Here is a 21,288-nt window from a genome sequence, read left to right as displayed (position 1 = left end):
AGGTCAGGTGGACAACTATATGGCTATTTTCAGTAGCCCAAAACACTTGTAAAAACATGCACATAAATAAATTTAATTGAGGCACTATTAGTCCTCCCCATTTTCAGATCTCGGCTATGCTGATTGGCCTTAAAATAAGTCCACCCACCTTCATCCCTGAATAACATTTCAAATCCAGAACAGCAAATGGGAGAGCAATTAAAACACGGATCTAAAAAAATCTGAATGGAAGAATCTCCCTATTAACAGCCCTCCAAGTAAGCTTTGATATTTAAAGATGTGCATCACTGCTGTAGATAAAGACAGTTGTGGTGAGAAAGCAGAACCTCTCCAACAATAACTATCACAAAGAAGCCCCAGTGGGATAGTCTGTGGATAGTCCTTGTTTAGTGACCAAAACTATGTTGTTAAGTGAAGTGGTTGCTAATTGAAACTGTGACTTATTATCTTAGTTCAGCTTTCTTTTGTCTTACAGACCAGCAAAGATGCTGAATGGATTGCTTGTAAAGTTACTTTTTTTATCATTGTCATTACTGTGAACAGTCACTAAATGAAGCAGTCGCTAAACAAAATCTGCCTATAGTCACAAGGTAAATCTTCTTTAGCTACTAGAGTTGAGTGGTTTGAACTACAGCCATCCGGATTCTTGGTTCTCAATTCTTGAACAACAGCAATAACCACCAGCCAAAATGTAAGCTACAAAAAATAAAATAAATGATTTGGATAATCAGGAGTGAAGTTTTATAGGGAAGGACAATGAACTCGTGTTTGATTCCTATCATAAACTTCTAGAAAGAATCTTTTCTTCCCAAGTGATGAGCAGAAGGTGGATAGGGGGGGTAAAGAACCACATTTGTCCATGACAATAAAACAGATACAAGATCTGGTAGTACCTCCAAAGCTAACCAACTTTATTATTTATTTATTTATTGGATTTGTATTATGCTCCAAAGCTTATGTTGATTTCTTCAGCAAAAACAAGACAAGCTGAGCCTACAGCCTGTCTTGGTACAATTGGATATTATCTGTATATTTACAGATATTAACATTGGTTAGACTTGAAGGTGCTTGCAAACTTTGTAGCTTTGCCCTATTGCAGAATGCTCAACAGAACCCACAAGCCTGAAATCTGTTCACTCTTTCTTTTAGGGTGTGGATCTGTCAACTTCTTCAGCAAAAACAAGACAAGTTGAGCCTACAGCCTGTCTTCATACAATTGGATATTATCTGTATATTTACCCCAAAGGAATAATTAAGACATCTCCCCAGATGTTATGGCAATCAAGAGGCACTGTGGGGTTTTAGTATTTAAATCCATTGAACACCCGGCTTCTAGTACAAATGTTGTGACATATGTTGATGGGAGAATTATTATTCAGCGTTAATTTTCAAAGGGCATCGCTCAGGCATCATTGCATGGGCTTGGCAGGAATGCAATAGACATGGGTAGACATTTCAGAATGTGGCTGCAAAGAAAAAGGGGCAGAGGGGGGGAAAAAGGAGGGCACTCCACAACTATCCAACAATCCAATTCACAATTTATCATCAAAACACGTGTTCGGTAAGCAGGACACAGGCCCGAGTAAAAATTAAAACAAAAACAAGTTCCAAAGAGCATGCATGCTTTTCAAATAGACTTTCTCCGGATTCTGGAATGCCCTTGGCAACTGGGACTATCCGATGACAAAGTACTGCCAGGAGAAGACAGCCCGGTGTGATCCTTACCACCAAGGGAGACTTCCATGATTTTGTAAGAAATGGAGTTATAATAAACCAGGTTTGTATGACAGTTGAAAGGTTCGGGGTGGGGAGGATCTGGGCTTCTGCTCAGCCGCGGCCTGTAACATAGGCAGGTACAAAAGGAAGGGACTTTTGTGGTAGACCCCGAGGATTTGCCTCTCTGCCGCTCAACGTCATCATGGATCAATGGGATGAGGTTCATCTGACTGGTCCTTTCCTCTACCGGGAGCAAGAGCTCGTTGGTACTCCTGCTATCTTCCCTGGGTTTCAAGTTGATGTAATTTCTGGCTCTCCGCAGAGATGCCTTCTGTTCTTCATCCCGACGCTCGTCTTCTGAGTTCATGATCAAAAATCTAAAGACTACCAAGTTAAGAAAGGCCCCAATCACTGTCAGGCCCACCAAGATGTACATAAAGCTGAACGCTACGTAGGGAGGTTTCTTCTGCAAAGCTTCGTGTTTCTGCAGGGCAACAAAGTCTCCAAATCCAATGGTGGTCAACGTTATGAAGCAATAGTAAAAGGCATGGAAGAAAGTCCAGCCTTCAAAGTAGGAAAAGGCAGCTGCCCCGATGCCTAATGTCCCCATACATGAGAGAAAACCAACCACGACCATGTTTTTCATGGAGACCGTTGTCTGCCTCATTCCCAGGCATTGCTTTATTTTTTTTAGCACCATCCGAACAAGAATGTTCATGCGCTCCCCGAGGCTCTGGAACATAACCAGGGTGAGTGGGATACCAAGGATTGCATAGAACATACAAAAAACTTTGCCCGCATCCGTTCCAGGAGCCGCATGCCCATAACCTGCAGCAAAAGAAGGAAATAAAAAGAGAAACTTGTATTAAAAATTAAGAAACAAAATCACAGGCCATCCTGTTTCAAGAACTAGCTTTGTAATGGAAAATTCAGGTAACTACCTTTCCCTGTGTCTGGGCAATGGGTGATGTCGGTCTCAAGAACTAGATATTCCCATAGGGTACAAGGGTCACCCACAAGATTATGCACCAATTTTTTTTCTCAGGCTATAGCAATGGTATGAATGTGAAACTTTAGATATATTGTCTACTTAAGAATGCCTCTATTTAAGAACTTTTCTAGATAAGAACCGGGTGTTCAAGATTTTTTTGCCTCCTCTTGCCTTTCTACTTAAGAACCAGAGCCTGAAAAATTTCCCAGGAAATTTGAGAGCGGCACGAAGGCCTGGCCAGTTTCCTGCCATTCCCCCTTTAATCCCGGCCATTTTAGGCTTTTTTGGGCTTTCAGAGGAGCCTTTTGGTGGTGCATTAAAGAGGCTTTGGCAGCCCAGAGCAAACGGAGCATTTTCCTTTCTCTGGGCGCTTGGAGAGGGAATAAGCCTCTGCCAGCACCCAGAGAAAAGAAATACTCCCTTCGCTCTGGGCAGCGACTGTCGTTCTCCTCTTCTTCCTCCTCCTCCTCCTCCTTTTCCCATCCAAATTCTGAGCTTTTATTTCTTTTGTAATGGGTTTGCACAAATTATTTGCTTTTACATTGATTCCTATGGGAAAAATTGCTTTTACTTACAAACTTTTCTACTTAAGAACCTGGTCATGGAATGAACTACGTTCTTAAGTAGAGGTACCACTGTATATTATTTGAATTGTCAGGAGTGCATGTGTAAATTTTGCATTTCTTCAGACAGATGGTTTAGCTGCAGCAGTGTTTCAAAATGGCGTCTGTAAGTGGTGTATGTTACAAGCAGTGTGTCGTCATTGAATTTCTCACTGTGGAGAAACTGTTGGGAACATTCACAAATGTTTGTGTACAGTTTATGGAGAATCTGCATGACCCTTGTGGCACACCGCTTGTAACCAGGCTCTGCTCAGAATACTCGCCATTAATAACAACCCTCTGATATCTATGCTTCAGCCAGCTGCAAATCCACGGAACTATCCAACTTTCCTTTCCTTACTGGAGTGGCTAGACAAATAAATATTTCAAATGTCATTCCCTTCTAGACTTGTTTATAGGTTGATGGGTTTTCTTTTCTTTTCAATTCTTTTCCTAATGAAATGTGCGGCACCATTATCTTTTTGCCAAACAGTTGCCAAAGGTCAGGTCAATGTTTGCTTTGAGTGCGATATCCTCATTATAGCACTTTTCCCAGCTGATTAAAATCATGCATATATAAAATAAATATTTTATCATAACCTACATCTACATTTTACTGCTTATCCATTCAGTTTGGAAACATGTTTGGAGAGCTTTCTGTAATCCCTTCCCCTCAGCATCAATGAGCATCATCTACTGCCCATCCTGATTATCTGCGAAAAAGTTAAAAATCAACATTACTATTGGTCACCCTCACTCGGGGCTCCATGTCTTATATCCCTCCACTGGGAAAAATACCCATCTTTTCTGCTATCTACTTCACTCTTTAACCAAACTGAAACCCAAGTCCTGGTTTCTTGAGAAGTAAAGACAATATTTACACGACAGGATAAAAGAAAGAGGGGATCAAAAACTGGATGTTGAGAAATGTTAAGTTGCCCAAAAGTATCATGGAAGAGAAGGTACTCTAAGGACAGAGTTATATGCAAACAAGATGCCGCAACTAGCTTTCTGCAAGGTTTGGCAAGAACAACTTTGCATGGATTCTTTCCCATTAATTCTTGTACATAAACAGTGATGTCAACAGTTCTTCTCCAAAGAAGAGACAGTTAAAAGATACATGAATATATCACCATAGATGGAAATCATACTTGCTATTATTTATCTTATTGTGGGAAAACATAAGGAGTCTCCTTATGGTGCAATACTTCTTTTTTCCTTCTTATCAAAAATTGTCCTTTCTTTAAAAAAAAAAATCAAACACAATAATTTGGATTGGGAAAAACAAAAGTATCCCAAATGGTATAGTTAGCAATTAATGTGTGGGTTTTTAATATTTAAAATCCACTTGCTCCATGGATGCTGGAAGAAGCAACCGCTGCCCGTTTTCCAAAATGCTGGGGAAACCCAGGGTAGAAACAAGTGCCCAAAGATACATGTATTCTCACCATAAATACGTTCCTATCCCAGGCTTAAAAACAGCAGAGAGAATGTTGCTTTTGTTTTAAGTGATTTACTTTGTGTCACGCCTGATAGGTATATGCATATGCAATAGAAGAATTGGATATGCAGAGGGGGGGAGGAAAACTTACAACCATGGGTATAGCCACCATTCAAAGTCACAAAAGTTTTGGAAAAAGTTACTTATGCTTGATCCTCTTACTTATGACTATTGCAGCATCCCTGTGGCCATGTGATCAAACTTTGGATTGGTATTGAGTTCCTACCTTGAGGGTGTGGAATGGCATTCCAGTAGCAAAAATGGAGCTGCGCACCGATGTGCCCGTCGGAGCAAGATTTGGCTTCTGTGCCCCCAACCCTTTACCCTTAGACTATCCACGGTTGACCTCACCAAGTTCCTGAGAGGTCAGTAAGGGGCGTACATAAGTGCACCAGAGTGCCTACCGTCCCCTGTCCTATTGTCTCTCCTATATCTTCTCTTCTATACCTATTTCTTTTTATGCTATTCTTTCATAGTTATAGCTTACTCCTTTATTTTCTCCTCTATTCCCCCTTTAATACATGCTACCTGATTATATTCTCTATAACCCTCACTGTGTATTATTGTGTATTGGACAAAACAAACAGACAGACAGACAGACGAACAAACAAACAAACAAAAAACAAACAAACAAACAAACAAACAAATAAATAAATATGCAGAAAGCAAAATCTCGCGAGAGCACGCATGGGCAGGTGAGATTGCAACAGGTATCAGCATGCCAAGCTATAAATCATGTCCATTTGAGATGATCCTTAATTTCTGTGCTTTATGCATTAGGTCGTATTAAAAAAAAAATCTGTTGTTTAAAATTGTACCAAAAGTAAAACATTTTAACAAGTTTTATACATGGTATGCTTGTTTGTATGATTGGTCTCTTAAATTGGGGTTTTTTAGATTACTTTTTAATATTAGATTTGTTACATTGTTTTTTTTATTGTTGTTAGCCGCCCAGAGTCTTCGGAGAGGGGCGGCATACAAATCTAATAAGTAAGTAAATAAGTAAGTAAGTAAGTAAGTAAGTAAGTAAGTAAGTAAGTAAGTAAGTAAGTAAGTAAGTAAGTAAGTAAGTAAGTAAGTTTGGGAAGAATACACAGTTTCGCCCCATGCAAAAAGCATATCTTCAAAGGAAGAAAGTCTGTGTGTTTTTAGGTGAGAACCCCAGGCCTAAGTTAGGCTGAAATCATTGTTTCTCAAATAGTGGGGTGCCCCCCCCGGGGCGTGGGTGCAGAGCAATGCCAGGGGGGAATGACCCCAGGGAACATGCTTTTTTTGCCGCAGGCAGTAGGGGGTTTTTTGCACTGAACAATAGCACACAGCACAGAATAGGAGATATGAAGTGCATATAACAAACCCTTAAGAGACACCATGGAAAAATATTTAACAGGGGTGAAAAGAAATGAGGAGAGAGATGGAGATAAGCAGGAGCCCCTGCCGGCTCTGGATGCTGGGCAATTGGCATGAATTTAGGATGGTTGCAAGCATCCCAGGGAGTCATGGGATTACCATCCATGATGCTCTTAGCCAGCTTCTGATGGGCAAAGTCAATTGGGAAAGCCAGATTTGCTTAAGACTTCATGATTCATTTAACAGCCGCAGCAATTCACGTAATAACTGGGGCGACCAAGGTCCTAAAGTCAGGGGCACTTAACCACTGCCTTGCTGAGCAATGGAAATTCTGGTCCCAATTCTGGTTCTGTGTGAAAGACTACCCATACACCTTTGAATGAACGAACTGCAGGTCGTCCTTGACTTTCAACAGCACTTCCATCAGTAGCGTGTTCCTACTGGTACGGTCAACACCACCATACCAGTAGCGAAAATTGAGCTGCGTGCACAGCTCCGTGCCTGTGGCGTTCACGTGTGCATGTCTGAGCGAGATTTTCCTTCTGCACATTCGAGGGGATGTGCGTGAATGCAAGATTTTGATGACTTTTTAATTTCTGTGCATGCAAATCTCTCTCTTGTGTGTGTGTGTCCCCTTCTGAGATTTTGCTTCTGTGCATGTGAGGGGACGTGCACAAATGCAAGATTTTGATGATTTTTTTTCCTTCTGTCTTCCAGACTATACAGATTGAGTTCATGAAGTCTTTCCTGACAAGTTTTATGTTTAAGACTTTCCACCATTTTTGTAGCCCGTCTTTGGACCCTTTCAAGTTTATCAATATCTTTTTCTAGGTGAGGTCTCCAGAACTGAACACAGTACTCCAAATGCGGTCTCACCAGCGCTCTATCAGTTTATATCTTGATTGGCAGTTTATATTATTTTCACCAAACATTGAGAAAAATCGTAAAATGGGGCAAAAGTCGCTTAGCAAATTTCTCACCTAGCAAAGTAAATTTTGGGTTCAATCGTACTCATAAGTTGAGGGCCAACTCAACTGTACAGAGTGATCATTTCTAACCCCATGGCTATGTCACTACTTTCCCCCTCTAGGACTAGATCAGGCAACAATAATGGCTGGAGGGATCAGGTCAGCAGCCTTTTTGTGGCACAGAACAGTCTTGATACGAACTCTGCTGACAATTTACAGATTGACAGAGTTGGACCTTGTAGATCATCTAGTCCAACTGCCCCCCTCCCACTTGATGGCCAAGCAGGGGGTTGGACTAGATCAGTGATGGCGAATCTATGGCACGGATGCCGCAGGTGGCATCCCCTAGGCTTATAAAATTTATGCATGGTACGCTAGTATATATGATTGGTTTTAATTTGTGGTGTTTTTTAAATTAACTTAAATATTAGATTTGTTTTACATTGTATTGTGTTGCTGTGAGCCGCCCCGAGTCTGCGGAGAGGGGCGGCATACAAATCTGATTAAACTAAACTAAACTAAACTAAACTAAATGCAGAGCCATATCTGCTGGCACCCGAGCTGTTGCCGTAGCTCAGCTCCAACATGTGTGTGTTGGCCAGCTGATTTTTGGCTCACATAGAGGCTCTGAGAGGGCATTTTTGGCTTCCAGAGAACCTCCAGTGGGGGGGGGGGGATGTTACTCTCCTCCGGCTTCAGGGAAATCTTTGGAGTTTGGGGAGGGCAAAGCATGAGCCTACTGGGCCCACCAGAATTTGGGAAACAGGCCATTTGCAGCTCCCAGAGGGCCTCAGGGGGGGAGCTGTTTTTGCCCTCCCCAGGTATTGAATTATGGGTGTGGGCACTCACACATGCATGATAGTGCGTGCACATTCTCTTTCGGCACCTGAGGGGAAAAAAGCCATCACTGGTAGGAAGGATCTCCTGCTCGAGCAGGGGGTTGGACTAGATGACCTATAAGGCCTCTTCCAACATAAGTTATTTGAAGATTGGTTATACTTATGTCTGAATAGTATCCTCTGGTAATATTCACCATATGATAAACTGATAAGTTAAAACTAAGCTGTCAACGAGACAGCAGGGGTGGTGTGGGGTTATGTACACTCTGTTTTTGTTACATCTATGGTTTTCTCTTTTTCTCTTTCGCTTCTTTTTCTGCTTTCTTTGAGGGTGAATGTAATTAGATGTAATGATTGAAAAAATGTCCTTTTAAATGTATACTGTTCAAAAATAAATAAAAAAGGGAACACTCAAATAACACATCCTAGATCTGAATGAATGAAATATTCTCATTGAATACTTTGTTCTGTACAAAGTTGAATGTGCACAACAGCATGTGAAATGGATTGTCAATCAGTGTTGCTTCCTCAGTGGACAGTTTGATTCCACAGAAGTTTGATTGACTTGGAGCTCTATTGTGTGGTTTAAGTGTTCCCTTTATTTATTTTTTGAGCAGTGTATATATCTGAAATATTTTTTTTAAAAAGGCCCCTTCCAACATACATGCATACATACATACATACATACATACATACATACATACATACATATATACCTACCTAGCTACCTAGCTACCTACCTACATATATACATACATACATACATACATACATGAGTGAGCTACTGTCCGGAGGGGGGGGGGACTACGATGCAGTGGGATGGTGAAAATGGAGCTCCACCCAAGAGCAACCAATTTGCACAGAAAGATGTTGAAAGAAAATGTAGGGCATCCTGCATAAGCCACGCCCACAGTGTGGTAGTAAAAATTTTGGTAGCCCTTCACTGCATGCATACATACATACATAAGCAAGCAATGCAAGTAAGCAAGCTGCAGGAACCAAAATCACACTGACTAAGGTCATCTCTTTCTTGTGACTTTGTGGGCTCTGAGTCCACGGAAGAGTTAAAGCGCTCACCTGAAAGCAGGTAAACTCTCTCCACCATGCTTACTACATCCTAAATGCCCTTAAACCGCTACGCCTTTTAAAAGACTCTGGTACCCAGAGCTCCCGTTCAGCGCAGACGGGATACCTCGGGACGCCCCCCGCGCCACACCTCCTACAACTGGCGAGGCGGCGGAGAGCCGGGCGCACCCACAGGTGGCTTCTTAGGACGGACGGCGGGCGAGGGGACGAGGGGGCGAGGAGAGGGGAAGGGAGGGCCACCCCGCCGCCTCGTGGCCAGAGGGAAAAGCGGACCCCCTCGGCGGCCGAACGCCGCGCACTCACCGATGGTGGTGATCACCGTGATGGCAAAGTAAAAGGAGCCGGCGAACCTCCACTGACGGCCGGCGCGGTGAGGCTCGGCCCGCAGGACTAGCCGCTCGAACTCCCGGTAGTCTTCGGCCGAGAAGCGGTACTTCTTGCGGAGGTCGCTGCGCTTCTGCTCCAGGAGGCGCTTGTGGCCGACCTCGGCCTCGGATTCCAGCGCGTCGAAGACGGCGGCGCCCACCAGCAGGTAGGAGAAGACGCAGACGATGAGGGAGACCGTGCGGAGGTTCTGCCGCTTCATGGCGAGCAGGCGGCGGCCGCCCCGAGGAGGCAGCATCAGCCGGGGCGCCGCATGGCCCCCGCGCAGCCCAGCAGCAGCAGCCCTGCCTACGCGCAGCCCGCCATCCCCGCTTCGGCTTTGCGCTTGGCGAAGGGAGCCCGGTTTGGAGAGATTTTGCGCCGGCAGCCAGTCCCGCCTTGCCCTGCCTCGGAGGTCGAGTCCTGCCTTCTCCGGCTCGTCCCGGCGGCGATTTGCGGCGGGTCGCAGCCCTAAAACGAGCGGCTTCAGGCAGGCAGGAGCCGCCACGCCTCCCCTTCTTCCCAGCTGCGGGTGTGGGAAGAGGAGGCGGGCGGCGCCCGGGAAGCTCTTGCGCCCCCGGAGGCCGCACCCCGGCGAGCCGAAGGAGCTTCGCTGTTGTCCTCGCGGGAACCTGAGTGTCTTGAACCCGGGACCGTGAATCTATTTATTTATTTTTATTTATTTTGTCATGCAAATATAGTACAATACTATACAATATAGTATTGTATTGTGGTATGTTTAACATAATATAAGTATAGAGATAGGAAAGATGACAATCATTAAGTGTTGTACCACATGATTCTTCACAGATGTATCTTTTTCTTTTATGTACGCTGAGAGCATATGCACCAAGACAAAATCCTTGTGTGTCCAATCACACTTGGCCAATAAAAATTCTATTCTATTCTATAAAAGACATTAGGACAGGAAGGGTAGGCATAAAGACCTCTTAGAAAAGGGGAGAGGTCTATTGTAGATAATGTAAGGTTGAAGGTTTTGGGATTGGAGGAAGAAACAACAGTGTCCGGTAGTGAATTCCAGGCATTGACCACTCTATTGCTGAAATCGTATTTTCTGCAGTCTAGTTTGGAGCGATTTACATTTAGTTTGTATCTATTGCATGCTCCTGTGTTGTTGTTAAAGGTGAAGTAGTCGCCAAAAGGGAGTACATTGTGATGTATGATTCTATGAACAACAGTTAAATCAGTTTGGAGGCAGCTTAGCTGTAAATTTTCTAAGCATAGTAATTGAAGTCTGGAGGAGTAAGGTAATTTGTTGCGGGGGGGGCAGCGGAGTGGAGGACTCTTCTTGTGAAATATTTCTGGACCCCTTCAATTGTATTAATGTCTGTTATGCAGTGTGGATTCCATACAGGTGAGCTCTATTCAAGTATTGGTCTGACAAATGTTTTGTATGCTCTGGTTAGTAGATCGGTGCTTCTAGAGAAGAAGCTGCGTAAAATTAAGTTTGTGATGCTTACTGAATCCCCTTTTATGTTAAGCCCCTACCTACGGTCCGTTTTGGAAGGAAAAAAATCCCATTGGTTTCTCAGCAAGGCAGTCCCTGACTCACACAATAGGAACCCAAGAGGATTTCTTTCTTTCCAAGTACAGTACTGGGTGCATTTGGGGGGGGGGGGTTTCCCCATAGCCAACTGCACAGCTTCTTTGGTCTTGGAATGGTGTCATTAGGCCCAGGATTTTTTCCTTTCCTTTTATTTTTATTTATTTATTTTGTCCAATACACAATGAGGGTTTTTATTGAGTATATATCAATATACATATAGTAAAATACATGATGAAGGTTATAGAGGAGATACTCATAGTAAAATATATCTAAGAAATAATAGAAAAGAATATATAGGAATAGAATATATAGAATACATAGAATATAGGAATAGAATATATATACACACACACACACACACACATATACATATATATATATATATATATATATATATATATATACACATATACACATATACATATATACATACATACATACATACAGATACATATACATATAGGAATAGAATATATCAATGAAAGAATAGAAGAAGAGATATAGGAGCAACTATTTCATTTCCAGATATATTTACACTTCACAATATTACTTCTTCTAGCTTTACATATATATACAGACACACATATATCCAGTGATGGGCTCCTATGGGAAGAGTCAGGAACGCAGTTCCAGTAGCAAAACTTGGAGCTCCACCCCAGAGTACCCAATTTGCACTGAAAGATGTTGAAACAAAATGCATAAGCCACGCCCACAGTGTGGTAGTAAAAATCTTGGTAGCCCATCACTGCATATATCCATACTTCTCTATCCTACATCTGTGTTGTTTACTATTTTCATTATATTTGTTGATCACATTTTATTATTTTCCCCCTGTTTATTTAACTTGTTTGTATTATCTCTTCTAATTTTAAAAAGCTGGAAAACTGAGGCTTTGAAGCACCTCTGATTTTTGTATGCAGCCTTTTGCTTAATGCTGCTGGGCCAGGAAAAGCAACAGGGTATGGTAGTAAAAGTTTTAACTGATGTACTAAAAAGAAAACATTACTAAATTACTAAACAGGTTAATCTTGATTTTGTTCTCTTTCTCGTTGTTTTAGTCGCTACTGTGGAAGTTGTCTTCTACAGTAGCAATAGCAATAGCATTTAGACTTATACAGTGGTACCTCTACTTAAGAATTTAGTTCGTTCCATGACCAGGTTCTTAAATAGAAACGTTCTTAAGTAGAAGTAATTTTTCCCATAAGAATCAATGTAAAAGCAAATAATGCATGCAAACCTATTAGGAAAGAAATAAAAGTTCAGATTTGGGTGGGAAGAGGAGGAAGAAGAAGAGGAGGAGGACAGTCGCTGCCGATGGAAGAAAATGAGATGCTCCGGAAAGCGCCCAGAAAAAGGAAAATGCTCCCTTCACTCTGGGCTGCCAAAGCCTCCTTAAGCTCCTCCGGCAGCCCAGAAAAATCCGAGATGGCCGGGATTAAGAGAGAATGGCAGGAAACTGGCCAGGCCTTCGTGACGCTCTCAAATTTCCTGGAAAATTTCTCTGGGCTCGGGTTCTTAAGTAGAAAATGGTTCTTAAGAAGAGGCAAAAAATCTTGAGCACCCGGTTCTTATCTATAAAAGTTCTTAAGTAGAGGCGTTCTTAAGTAGAGGTACTGTATACTGTATATGAAGCACTGTATATTGCTTCATAGAGGGGGCTGCCCTGTATCAGTAATCGTTTTGATAGACATTATACTGTTCCTACCTACTCACTGATAGGAGATTTGAAGAGCCCTTCAGCACAGCAAGTGGATAAGTCACAGGCTTGCTGTGTTTCTCTTTTAGTTCCTGTTTTGTAATTTTTTAAAATAATAATTAGACCAAGCAGATGGCAAGCTTGCTTAAAATAGCTTCATATATGAAAAACAAAATCGTATTTTGTCAGCCTTCCCAGGTGGACCAAACAGAAAACATGAGCACATGAGCTATTTCCATTCTATTGTAAGGCTACATAGAATAGAATTTTTTATTGGTCAAGTGTGATTGGATACACAAGGAATGTGTCTTGGTGCATATGCTCCGAGTGTACATAAAGGAAAAGGTGCATTCGTCAAGTTTCATAAGGTACAACACAATGATAGTCCGGCTACAAATAAGCCATCAAATCATATTGGGAACCAGTCAATATAAATTGTAAGGATAGAAGCAACAAAGTTAGAGTCATACAGTCATTAGTGGGAGGAGATGGGTGATGGGAACAATTTGAAGATTAATAATAGTGCAGACTTAGTAAATAGTTTGACAGTGTTGAGGGAATTATTTGTTTAGCAGTGTGATGGTGTTTGGGAAAAGCTGTTCTTGTGTCTAGTTGTTCTGGTGCGCAGTGCTCTATAGCAGTGTTTCCCAACCTTGGCAACTTGAAGATATTTGGACTTCAACTCCCAGAATTCCCCAGCCAGGGAATTCTGGGAGTTGAAGTCCAAATATCTTCAAGTTGCCACGGTTGGGAAACACTGCTCTATAGCATCATTTTGAAGGTAGAAGTTGAAAGTTTGTTTTTCACATTATCAAAATCTTACTAGTCTGAAAGTACAATTCTCCCCCTCTCACTTTTACATTCCCCCCAAAGTTAAAGAGGATCTCTTCATTCTTTTTTTAATATTTTTTTATTTTATAATACAAAAGTTTCATTTTCAATTTAAACACTGTGTTGTCAGAGTGCTTATACATACATACATCAACATTATACTTTCAAATTTAATTATATTCATTTAATAATATTTTTAATCTTTTTAACATCTTCCATTTTAATATTAATCATACAGCCGTCAACCAAAAAATAATTATTTTTCTGTTTACTTTCTCATATTTATCATATTTCCCCCAGTTTTTCAATCAAAACCATCTTCTTTCTTTCTTCTTTCCTCTCCTCCTCTCTCTTCCTCTTCTCATCTCTTCTCCTTTTTCTCTTTCTCTCTTTTGCCATTTCCATCTCTTCCCTTTCTTTCTCTCTCTTCTTTTCCCTCTCTGCCTCCTTCTTCCTTCATTCTCTCTTCTTTTTTCAGCCTTTCTCCTCTCCTCTCCCCTATTTCCCTCTAACTTCTATGTTCTTCCCACTGTTACTTTCAGTTATTTACCATCTACAATTTATTTCTCGATATATTACTAAAAACAGACAGATTTAATATTATAAATTACACTGACTATATTAATCACCCCCATTTCTTTCAGTTTCATTTAATTTTATTTTACCTCTTTTTTCCAGTGTTCATCTTCTTTCTCCTCTTCTTCATAACTTTATTGTGAACAAGATGTTGTCCCGGTTTCTTATTTTAATTTCAACAATAATTTTTCTTTTCCTTATTTTTCATCTTTACTCATTTTATTTTTATGCAAACAATATCACTAAAAGCCCTTACATTCTCATCTCTTACTATGTTAACCCTTGGTATCTGCATAGAAAATGTTTATGCATAGTGATTCCTGCATGAAGGCTTCAGCAGATGAAGGTAGTGTTGGATTATTGTCATATACAGTACTGTTTTATTACTGTTGTTAGCCGCCCCGAGTCTGCGGAGAGGAGCGGCATACAAATCCAATAAATAGATAGATAGATAGATAGATAGATAGATAGATAGATAGATAGATAGATAGATAGATAGATAGATAGATAGATAGTAATTGTGAAGAATTTGATCTCTTGGAAAACCAGTAGACTATATTGTATAAAGTTTCTCCCTGTATTATATATATATATTATATATATTTGGTCAAAGTATAGATGCTGCAGTGGGGGCCAGACATACCAGAGAACCTAATCATATTGTAGACATATGTATACATGTATATATGTATGTATGTATGTATGCATGTATGTATTGTGTGGATGAATATATATGGATGGATCAAGAGAAATATCGTTAATACCACCTCTTTACAATCAGCTGTTAATTTTGTGAGTAACTTTCACTGAAACTATTTTTTCTACCAAAACAAAACAAAAAATCCCAGTAGCATTAATCCAGTTGGATATCAAAGACTTTCCCCCCTGAATTCACACATCATATTAAGCCATAGTATAGTATCTTTGACTTTTTTTCTTAAATTTTTTTTAGATGGTAAGCCACAATTGCTTTTTTCAGTAAGACACCATTAAAATAAATGAAATTTAAAACAAGCTTTGAAAAAGTTATAGCGATTTTATTAGTACCTGTTTGTAATAAGAGTTTCCAGAGGTGGAAACAACAGCTCATTAAATCGTAGGGTCCATGTGCTCTGCCCACAGTCCCCCTAATGTATCTCAACATTTATGGCCCTTAGACACTAAAAGGTTGCCAACTCCTGATTTACAATTAGTTAGAATCTGTCACTCTTTGCAGCTGCTAATGAAGAGAAGGCTGTTGCTGGGTGGCTGGCGGCCTCCCAAATTCTAAAGTTATCTATTCTGCTTACTTCTTTGTCATCAGTACATCTTAGTCAGAGTAGATGTGTAATGGGGAAGGGGTTGGTTTCAAAGAGCAGGTAAGAGCCATGAGTAAGGGCCTTTGAACAGATGCATCTTGTGCATCAATTGCACCCTGTCCTGGAATAGGAGGCATTTTTCAAGTTGATTCATGTCTTAGTCAACCTCCACATGTATTATGGAAATATGCTCTGTATGAGCTTGTTCTTGAAGAATACAGTGGTACCTCTACTTATGAACTTAATTCATTCTATGACCAGGTTCTTAAGTAGAAAAGTTTGTAAGAAAAAGCACTTTCCCCCATAGGAATCAATGTAAAAGCAAATAATGCGAGTGCTTGGGGAAACCACAAGGAGGGTAGAGACCCTGCTTCCTCCCAGGAGATTCCTAGAGAGGCCCCATGGAGGCTTCTCCCCACTTTTTCCGGCCCTGTTTCCTCCCAGGAGATTCCTAGAGAGGCCCCACAGAGGCCTTTTCCAGGTACAGTTTTGGAGGCTTGGGTTTTTAAGTGGAAAATGGTTCTTGAGAAGAGGCAAAAAAATCTTGAACACCTGGTTCTTATCTAGAAAAGTTCATAAGTAGAGGCATTTGCAGGTAAAGGTACCACTGTATTTGGAAGCTGTGGCTGGTCCTATTTTGGGGGGGCATCTCCTGTTCTGCTACACTGGTTCACAGAAGTCTTCTAAAACCAGTTCAAGATGCTGATTACTACCTATAAAGCTCTGCATGGTGTTAAGCTATTTGTGGGAGCATTCATTCCCCATTGGTTTCAGGTCCAACAGGGAGAGCATGCTGTGGATCCCTTGGCAGACAGAGCTGAGAGAAATTACATCCCATTCTCAGCCAGGTGTCATGCTTGATCAGCAGCTTCTTGTGCCAGGTTTGAACATTCATTCAAAAATCAATCTTTAATAATGGAACTCTTATCAGCAACTATTAAATATTAATATTTAAAAACATAAGGCTGTCATATTCTAGTTGGAAAACTTGAGTGTGCAGCCACTAGATCAGTGGTTTTCAACCTGTGGGTTGTGACCCCTTCAGGGGTTGAACGGCCCAGAAAACACACATTTCTGGTGGTTTTAGAAGCTGTTCATCTGTTTTCAGGTGGGTCCACCTACATGCAAATAGACTACTGCATAGATAGATGGATGGATGGATGGATGGATGGATGGATGGATGGATGGATGGATGGGCGGGTGGATGAAGATAGATAGATAGATAGATAGATAGATAGATAGATAGATAGATAGATAGATAGATGGATGATGGATGGGTAGGTAGATAGTTAGATAATATGTATATATAATATTATATATACTATGAATCTCAGCTCACTTTGTTCAGATATAAATACTTATAATGTTTGAGTCCCATTGATTTTTATGAACCTGTACTAACTACACCTCCTTACTTTTATATATAAGACACAGACATACGTACTCCTACTACCCCTTCGCATCCTAAAGTCGTACAATTCTGAAGTGTCAGCTAAATTACTGACACCCCTTCTCTCTCTCTCTCTCTTTAATAATTTAATAATAATAATTTATTAGATTTGTATGCCGCTCCTCTCCGCAGACTCGGACTCCTTTTCTAGTTCTCTATCTATCTTCTTTTTCTCCTATTCCTTTATTTTATATTTCTCACATTTGATACTGTATTTTGCACATATATACTTGAGATTATATATTACTATCAATTACTTCATATTATGTATCCTATCATTTTCCCTTTTGTGTTTGTTATGCTTGTTTTCTCTTTTTAATGTTAATATTTAATAAATATTATTTTTAAAATAAAAAGATCAAGAAGAGAAAAGAGGCATTTAGCATGCTTGAAAGAAGATCTGAACTGCCCTTCCACCAAAGGCTTGCCTTGGATCTGCTTGTATTTGATGATTGATGACTATCATCCTATATCCAACATTGTCTAGTGAAGAACCTTGTAGACAAAGTCATGGGGTATAAGCTACAGAGGAAGAAACCCTATAGATGGAAGAAATCAGTTATTTAGATCTATGGCAGTCAAGATTCAGACCTCAGCATGGGACTAAAATTTATTTATTTGTTTGTTTATTTTATTTTATTTTATTTTATTTTATTTTATTTATCAGATTTGTATGCCGCCCCTCTCTGTAGACCCGGGGCGGCTAACAACAATAATAAGACAATATAAACAAATCTAATATTTAAGTTAATTTTAAAACCCCAATTTAAGAAACCAATCATACATACAATTGTATTGTCTTCATGGGCAACCAATAATAAGATTCGAAGCTGGGAATTAAATCATTCTTATTTTGCTGGTCTTCTCAGCAAATATTGATCACAGTATCCTGGATTGAAATCCAGAAGCTGAAGGTATGATTTTATAATGGTTCTGATATTTTCTGGGTAAGAAATCCTAGTCAGTCATCAAAGGAAAGGAAACGTCAACTCTGGAAACTTCATTATGAGATCCTCCGGAGTTTGGTTCGCTTCCCTATCCCTTGTGAGAACTAAATGAAATTACTGGGAGAAATTATGATTTGATTTAATTTGACTTCAACACTGCCAAAATTCAAACTAACTCTGGATGGTGCACAATAAAGGTAAAACAGAATAAAATGGGCTAAGATGAAGAAAGCTAGAAATTTAGAGGACAGGTACTGTATCTCCCAAAAAAAAAGAGAAAAAAAAGAAGGCAAATTCCTGTGTCCCTAAAGGTGATGATTCGATTGAATGGACCTGAGGATTTGCTAGGATTGAATCAGAGCAGTGGTGATAATATACTGGTTCACGCAGGTTCAGGTGAACCAATAGCAGTGGTGACAGGAAGCTCCGCCCACCCATCCGGATGTCATCACGGATGCTCTGCACATCGGCAGAAGCACCGTGTGCAAGTGAAGCATGCACATGTGCGTGCTCCCATGTCCAAACCGACAGCGAAGGTAAGTGAATACCACTACTAAATCAGAGTCGATATTTCCAGAGTTAGCCACCTAGGCCCTTCTGCAGACATCATTTTGGGAAACACAATGTCCAGGTTTTACAAGCTACTAAAACCAAAAATGATTCATTCTGAGCATAAATTTCACAGGCATTTTATGGATCCACAAGTGTTCAAAGGACATTTGGGTGTTTTCCTGACCATCTGGCAAACAGTTCTGTTTTGTACCTGATTGATCTCTGAATGAAACTGCTTCTATGAGGTCTCTGCCCAGGGGCTGATCCCAATTTCAGGTCATTCAAGATGTGTGCAGTAGCAAGAACATTGTAAAATCAATATGTTGTACAGCTTAATGACTAGGATTATGCTGCAGCCAACATTTTAGATCAACTCAGTGTTCAGTTCTGTTAAAAAAAAAGAGAGAGAGTGGAAAGCAACAAGTTGTGCCTACAAGATCTGGGCTAGAAAAAAATCCAAACAATATTAGAGAGCATTAAAAAGATGCAAAAAAAATTAAATGTTTTTTGCTGTTTAATGGTCATCAAGTTTTTGTCATCGATAAAGGATAGCTCTGGGGTGGTTACACTCCAAATTCGATCTTCTATTTCAAATCAACAAAATATGTCAATTCCAAATTAAACCATGGAAGATATTATATTTTTGTTATTCAAGTAACTGCTGACTTGCAGATATATTTATTTCATTTTTTTATTAATTGGATTCATATGCCACCCCTCTCTGAGGACTGGGGCAGCTTACAACATATAAAAAGAAACAATAGAATACAGTAGGCTAAATCCAGTTAATTAAAACTAAGTAAACTAGTCTAAAATCCCCAATTATATTAAAAATCAATCATACCCACTCAGACAACAACCATACATAACATTTGTCGGCCAGCGGACAAAGGGAAGGTTAACGTAATTCAGACCTAAGATATGCCTGAATTTCCAGCAGTCTTAGGCAGAACAGACAGGGAAAAATACTGAGAACTGTAGTTCATCAACATTTGAAGTTTATCTAAAGTTCATTGCCTAACAGTCTTGCCTGCCAGTCAAACATTATAACATATCATAGCAATAAAGCCAACTTTCTTTACTCATATACTGTTCTTGTCTTGTGCATTGTCTCATTTTTTTTAATTTAGGGAAACATTTAGGGAAACATAAGCATGCAACCTTATTTTATCATTTTATAGCCCAAAATAATATGTGGCAAATTACATTTAAAAAATACCTTTTCACTGCGCTTGGCATGAATATTTCACTAAATCATTGACCTTCAGCGAGATAGGGACTTGTCTATCCTGAGCATGGGAAGACAGATTTTGGTGGACTGAGCAGATTATCTCAGGGACCGCCTTCTGCTGCACGTTAGGTCCCACATAGTGGGCCTTCTCCGGATCCCGTCAACTAAACAATGTCGTTTGGCAGGACCCAGGGGAAGAGCCTTCTCTGTGGCGGCCCCGGCCCTTTGGAACCAACTCCCCCCAGAGATTAGAATTGCCCCCACCCTCCTTGCCTTTTGTAAGCTTCTTAAAACCCACCTCTGCCGTCAGGCATGGGGGAACTGAGATATTCTTTCCCCCTAGGCCTTTACAATTTACGCATGGTATGCTTGTATGTATGTTTGGTTTTATAATAAGGGATTTTTTTAGTTATTTTAATATTGGATTGGATTGTTTCATACTGTTTTTATCATTGTTGTTAGCCTCCCCGAGTCTACAGAGAGGGGCGGCATACAAATCCAATAAATAATAATAATAATAATAATAATAATAATAATAATAATAATATAATAATAATAATAGATGAAACCTACTACAATAGGTCAATGGTCATAAACGCAGTCTCTGCAAGCGATGTGGTATGCTAAGAGCACAGCAAGACACGAAATACGCCCTGGTCAACCACTAGGAGAAGGGAAACACTTACTACAAACCTCCACTGCCTTGTGGCTATATTCATTATTGGAAAAGGCTAAATGAGTAAACCATGAGGCAAAATCCAGAGCTAGAGTCCCAGAAGCAGTTTGTGACTATGTACAGCTACTTTCTGATAACTCCTGTGATGTAACTGGAACCAATCATATTGGATCATTTCTGTTAAGTCTGTAAAAAGAAATTCTGTAAAAATACTGTCTCTGTAAATTTTAAATGTGAATAAATCAAGGTCGCGTCTGATTGGTTAAGACGCACGGCCGTTTCTTTTAGGCGCGAGCCTTTAAAGTATAAATAGAGCTGCTTTGACACTGACAGCTCAGACGCGTTCCTGACTGGAGTCACTTGTTACGAGCTGAATAAACGGAACCGTCTTTACCATTTCTGACTGGTCTGATTCATTTCACTGGCGACGAGAGAACGAAGAATCCACGTGTCAAGAATGAACAACCTCCCATTGGATCATTTCAGAGACATAGAGACAGGGATCTGCTGCTTGGATAACAGTCTATCCTCCATACTAACCTATCCAGGCTTTGTGCTTTGGGAAGTCCAGAGCATGATACCATGATCCTTCGAGACTGAAAGATGCCAATGCAATGCAATTAATTGGCTGGGCTTCCATAGTTCTTTGAGCTAAATGATGCCTTATTTCATAATTATATATTGAATGGATTAAAATTGATGTGATTTATTCATCCTGTTGAAAAAAAAACTTCTTTGAAGGGAATAGAAAGCTAAAGGAGATTGTAGCACCTAGTTAGGTCTGCAGAAAAAAAGCTTTGAAAGTATAAGACGCACCCAAATTTTCAGCCTCTCTTAGGGAGGAAAAAGGTGTGTCTTATACTCCGAAAATGTGGTGGTTTTTTTTCTTGCTTAGCTGCAATAATAATTTTCAAGCAAACTACATAAGTCTGCTGATTCTTGTCACTTTGAATTTCCTTGCAGCGATTTATTCTTTCCCTTTAAGAGATGGGGAGGGGAAATTCCCCCCCTTGCATTAGCTGCCATCTGCTCCAGCCAGGTCGCAGTGGGC

General features: G+C 40.3%; 1 protein-coding gene across 1 annotated transcript; it reads right to left on the bottom strand.

Annotated features, from left to right (window-relative positions):
* Nucleotides 1-1,518: 1,518 nt before the first annotated feature.
* On the bottom strand, nucleotides 1,519-9,951 carry KCNK15 (potassium two pore domain channel subfamily K member 15). Its single transcript, XM_070748808.1, has 2 exons — nucleotides 9,354-9,951; nucleotides 1,519-2,544 (listed from the first exon to the last, which is right to left on the bottom strand). The coding sequence occupies exons 1-2, from the start codon at nucleotides 9,670-9,672 to the stop codon at nucleotides 1,628-1,630; spliced, it is 1,236 nt and encodes a 411-aa protein (XP_070604909.1). The 5' UTR covers nucleotides 9,673-9,951; the 3' UTR covers nucleotides 1,519-1,627.
* Nucleotides 9,952-21,288: the final 11,337 nt, after the last annotated feature.

The sequence above is a fragment of the Erythrolamprus reginae genome, chromosome 3, assembly GCF_031021105.1.
Source record: "Erythrolamprus reginae isolate rEryReg1 chromosome 3, rEryReg1.hap1, whole genome shotgun sequence".
Taxonomy (NCBI): Eukaryota; Metazoa; Chordata; class Lepidosauria; order Squamata; family Dipsadidae; genus Erythrolamprus; species Erythrolamprus reginae.
The sequence above is the reverse complement of the archived record's forward strand: the minus strand, read 5'-3'. Positions and strand labels throughout refer to the sequence as shown.

Coding starts and splice junctions, on each gene's coding strand:
- KCNK15 (XM_070748808.1), bottom strand. CDS start 9,672: ATGCTGCCTCCTCGGGGCGGCCGCCGCCTGCTCGCCATGAAGCGGCAG. Junction 2,545..9,353: donor CACGGTGATCACCACCATCG/GTGAGTGCGCGG, acceptor CTTTTGCTGCAG/GTTATGGGCATGCGGCTCCT.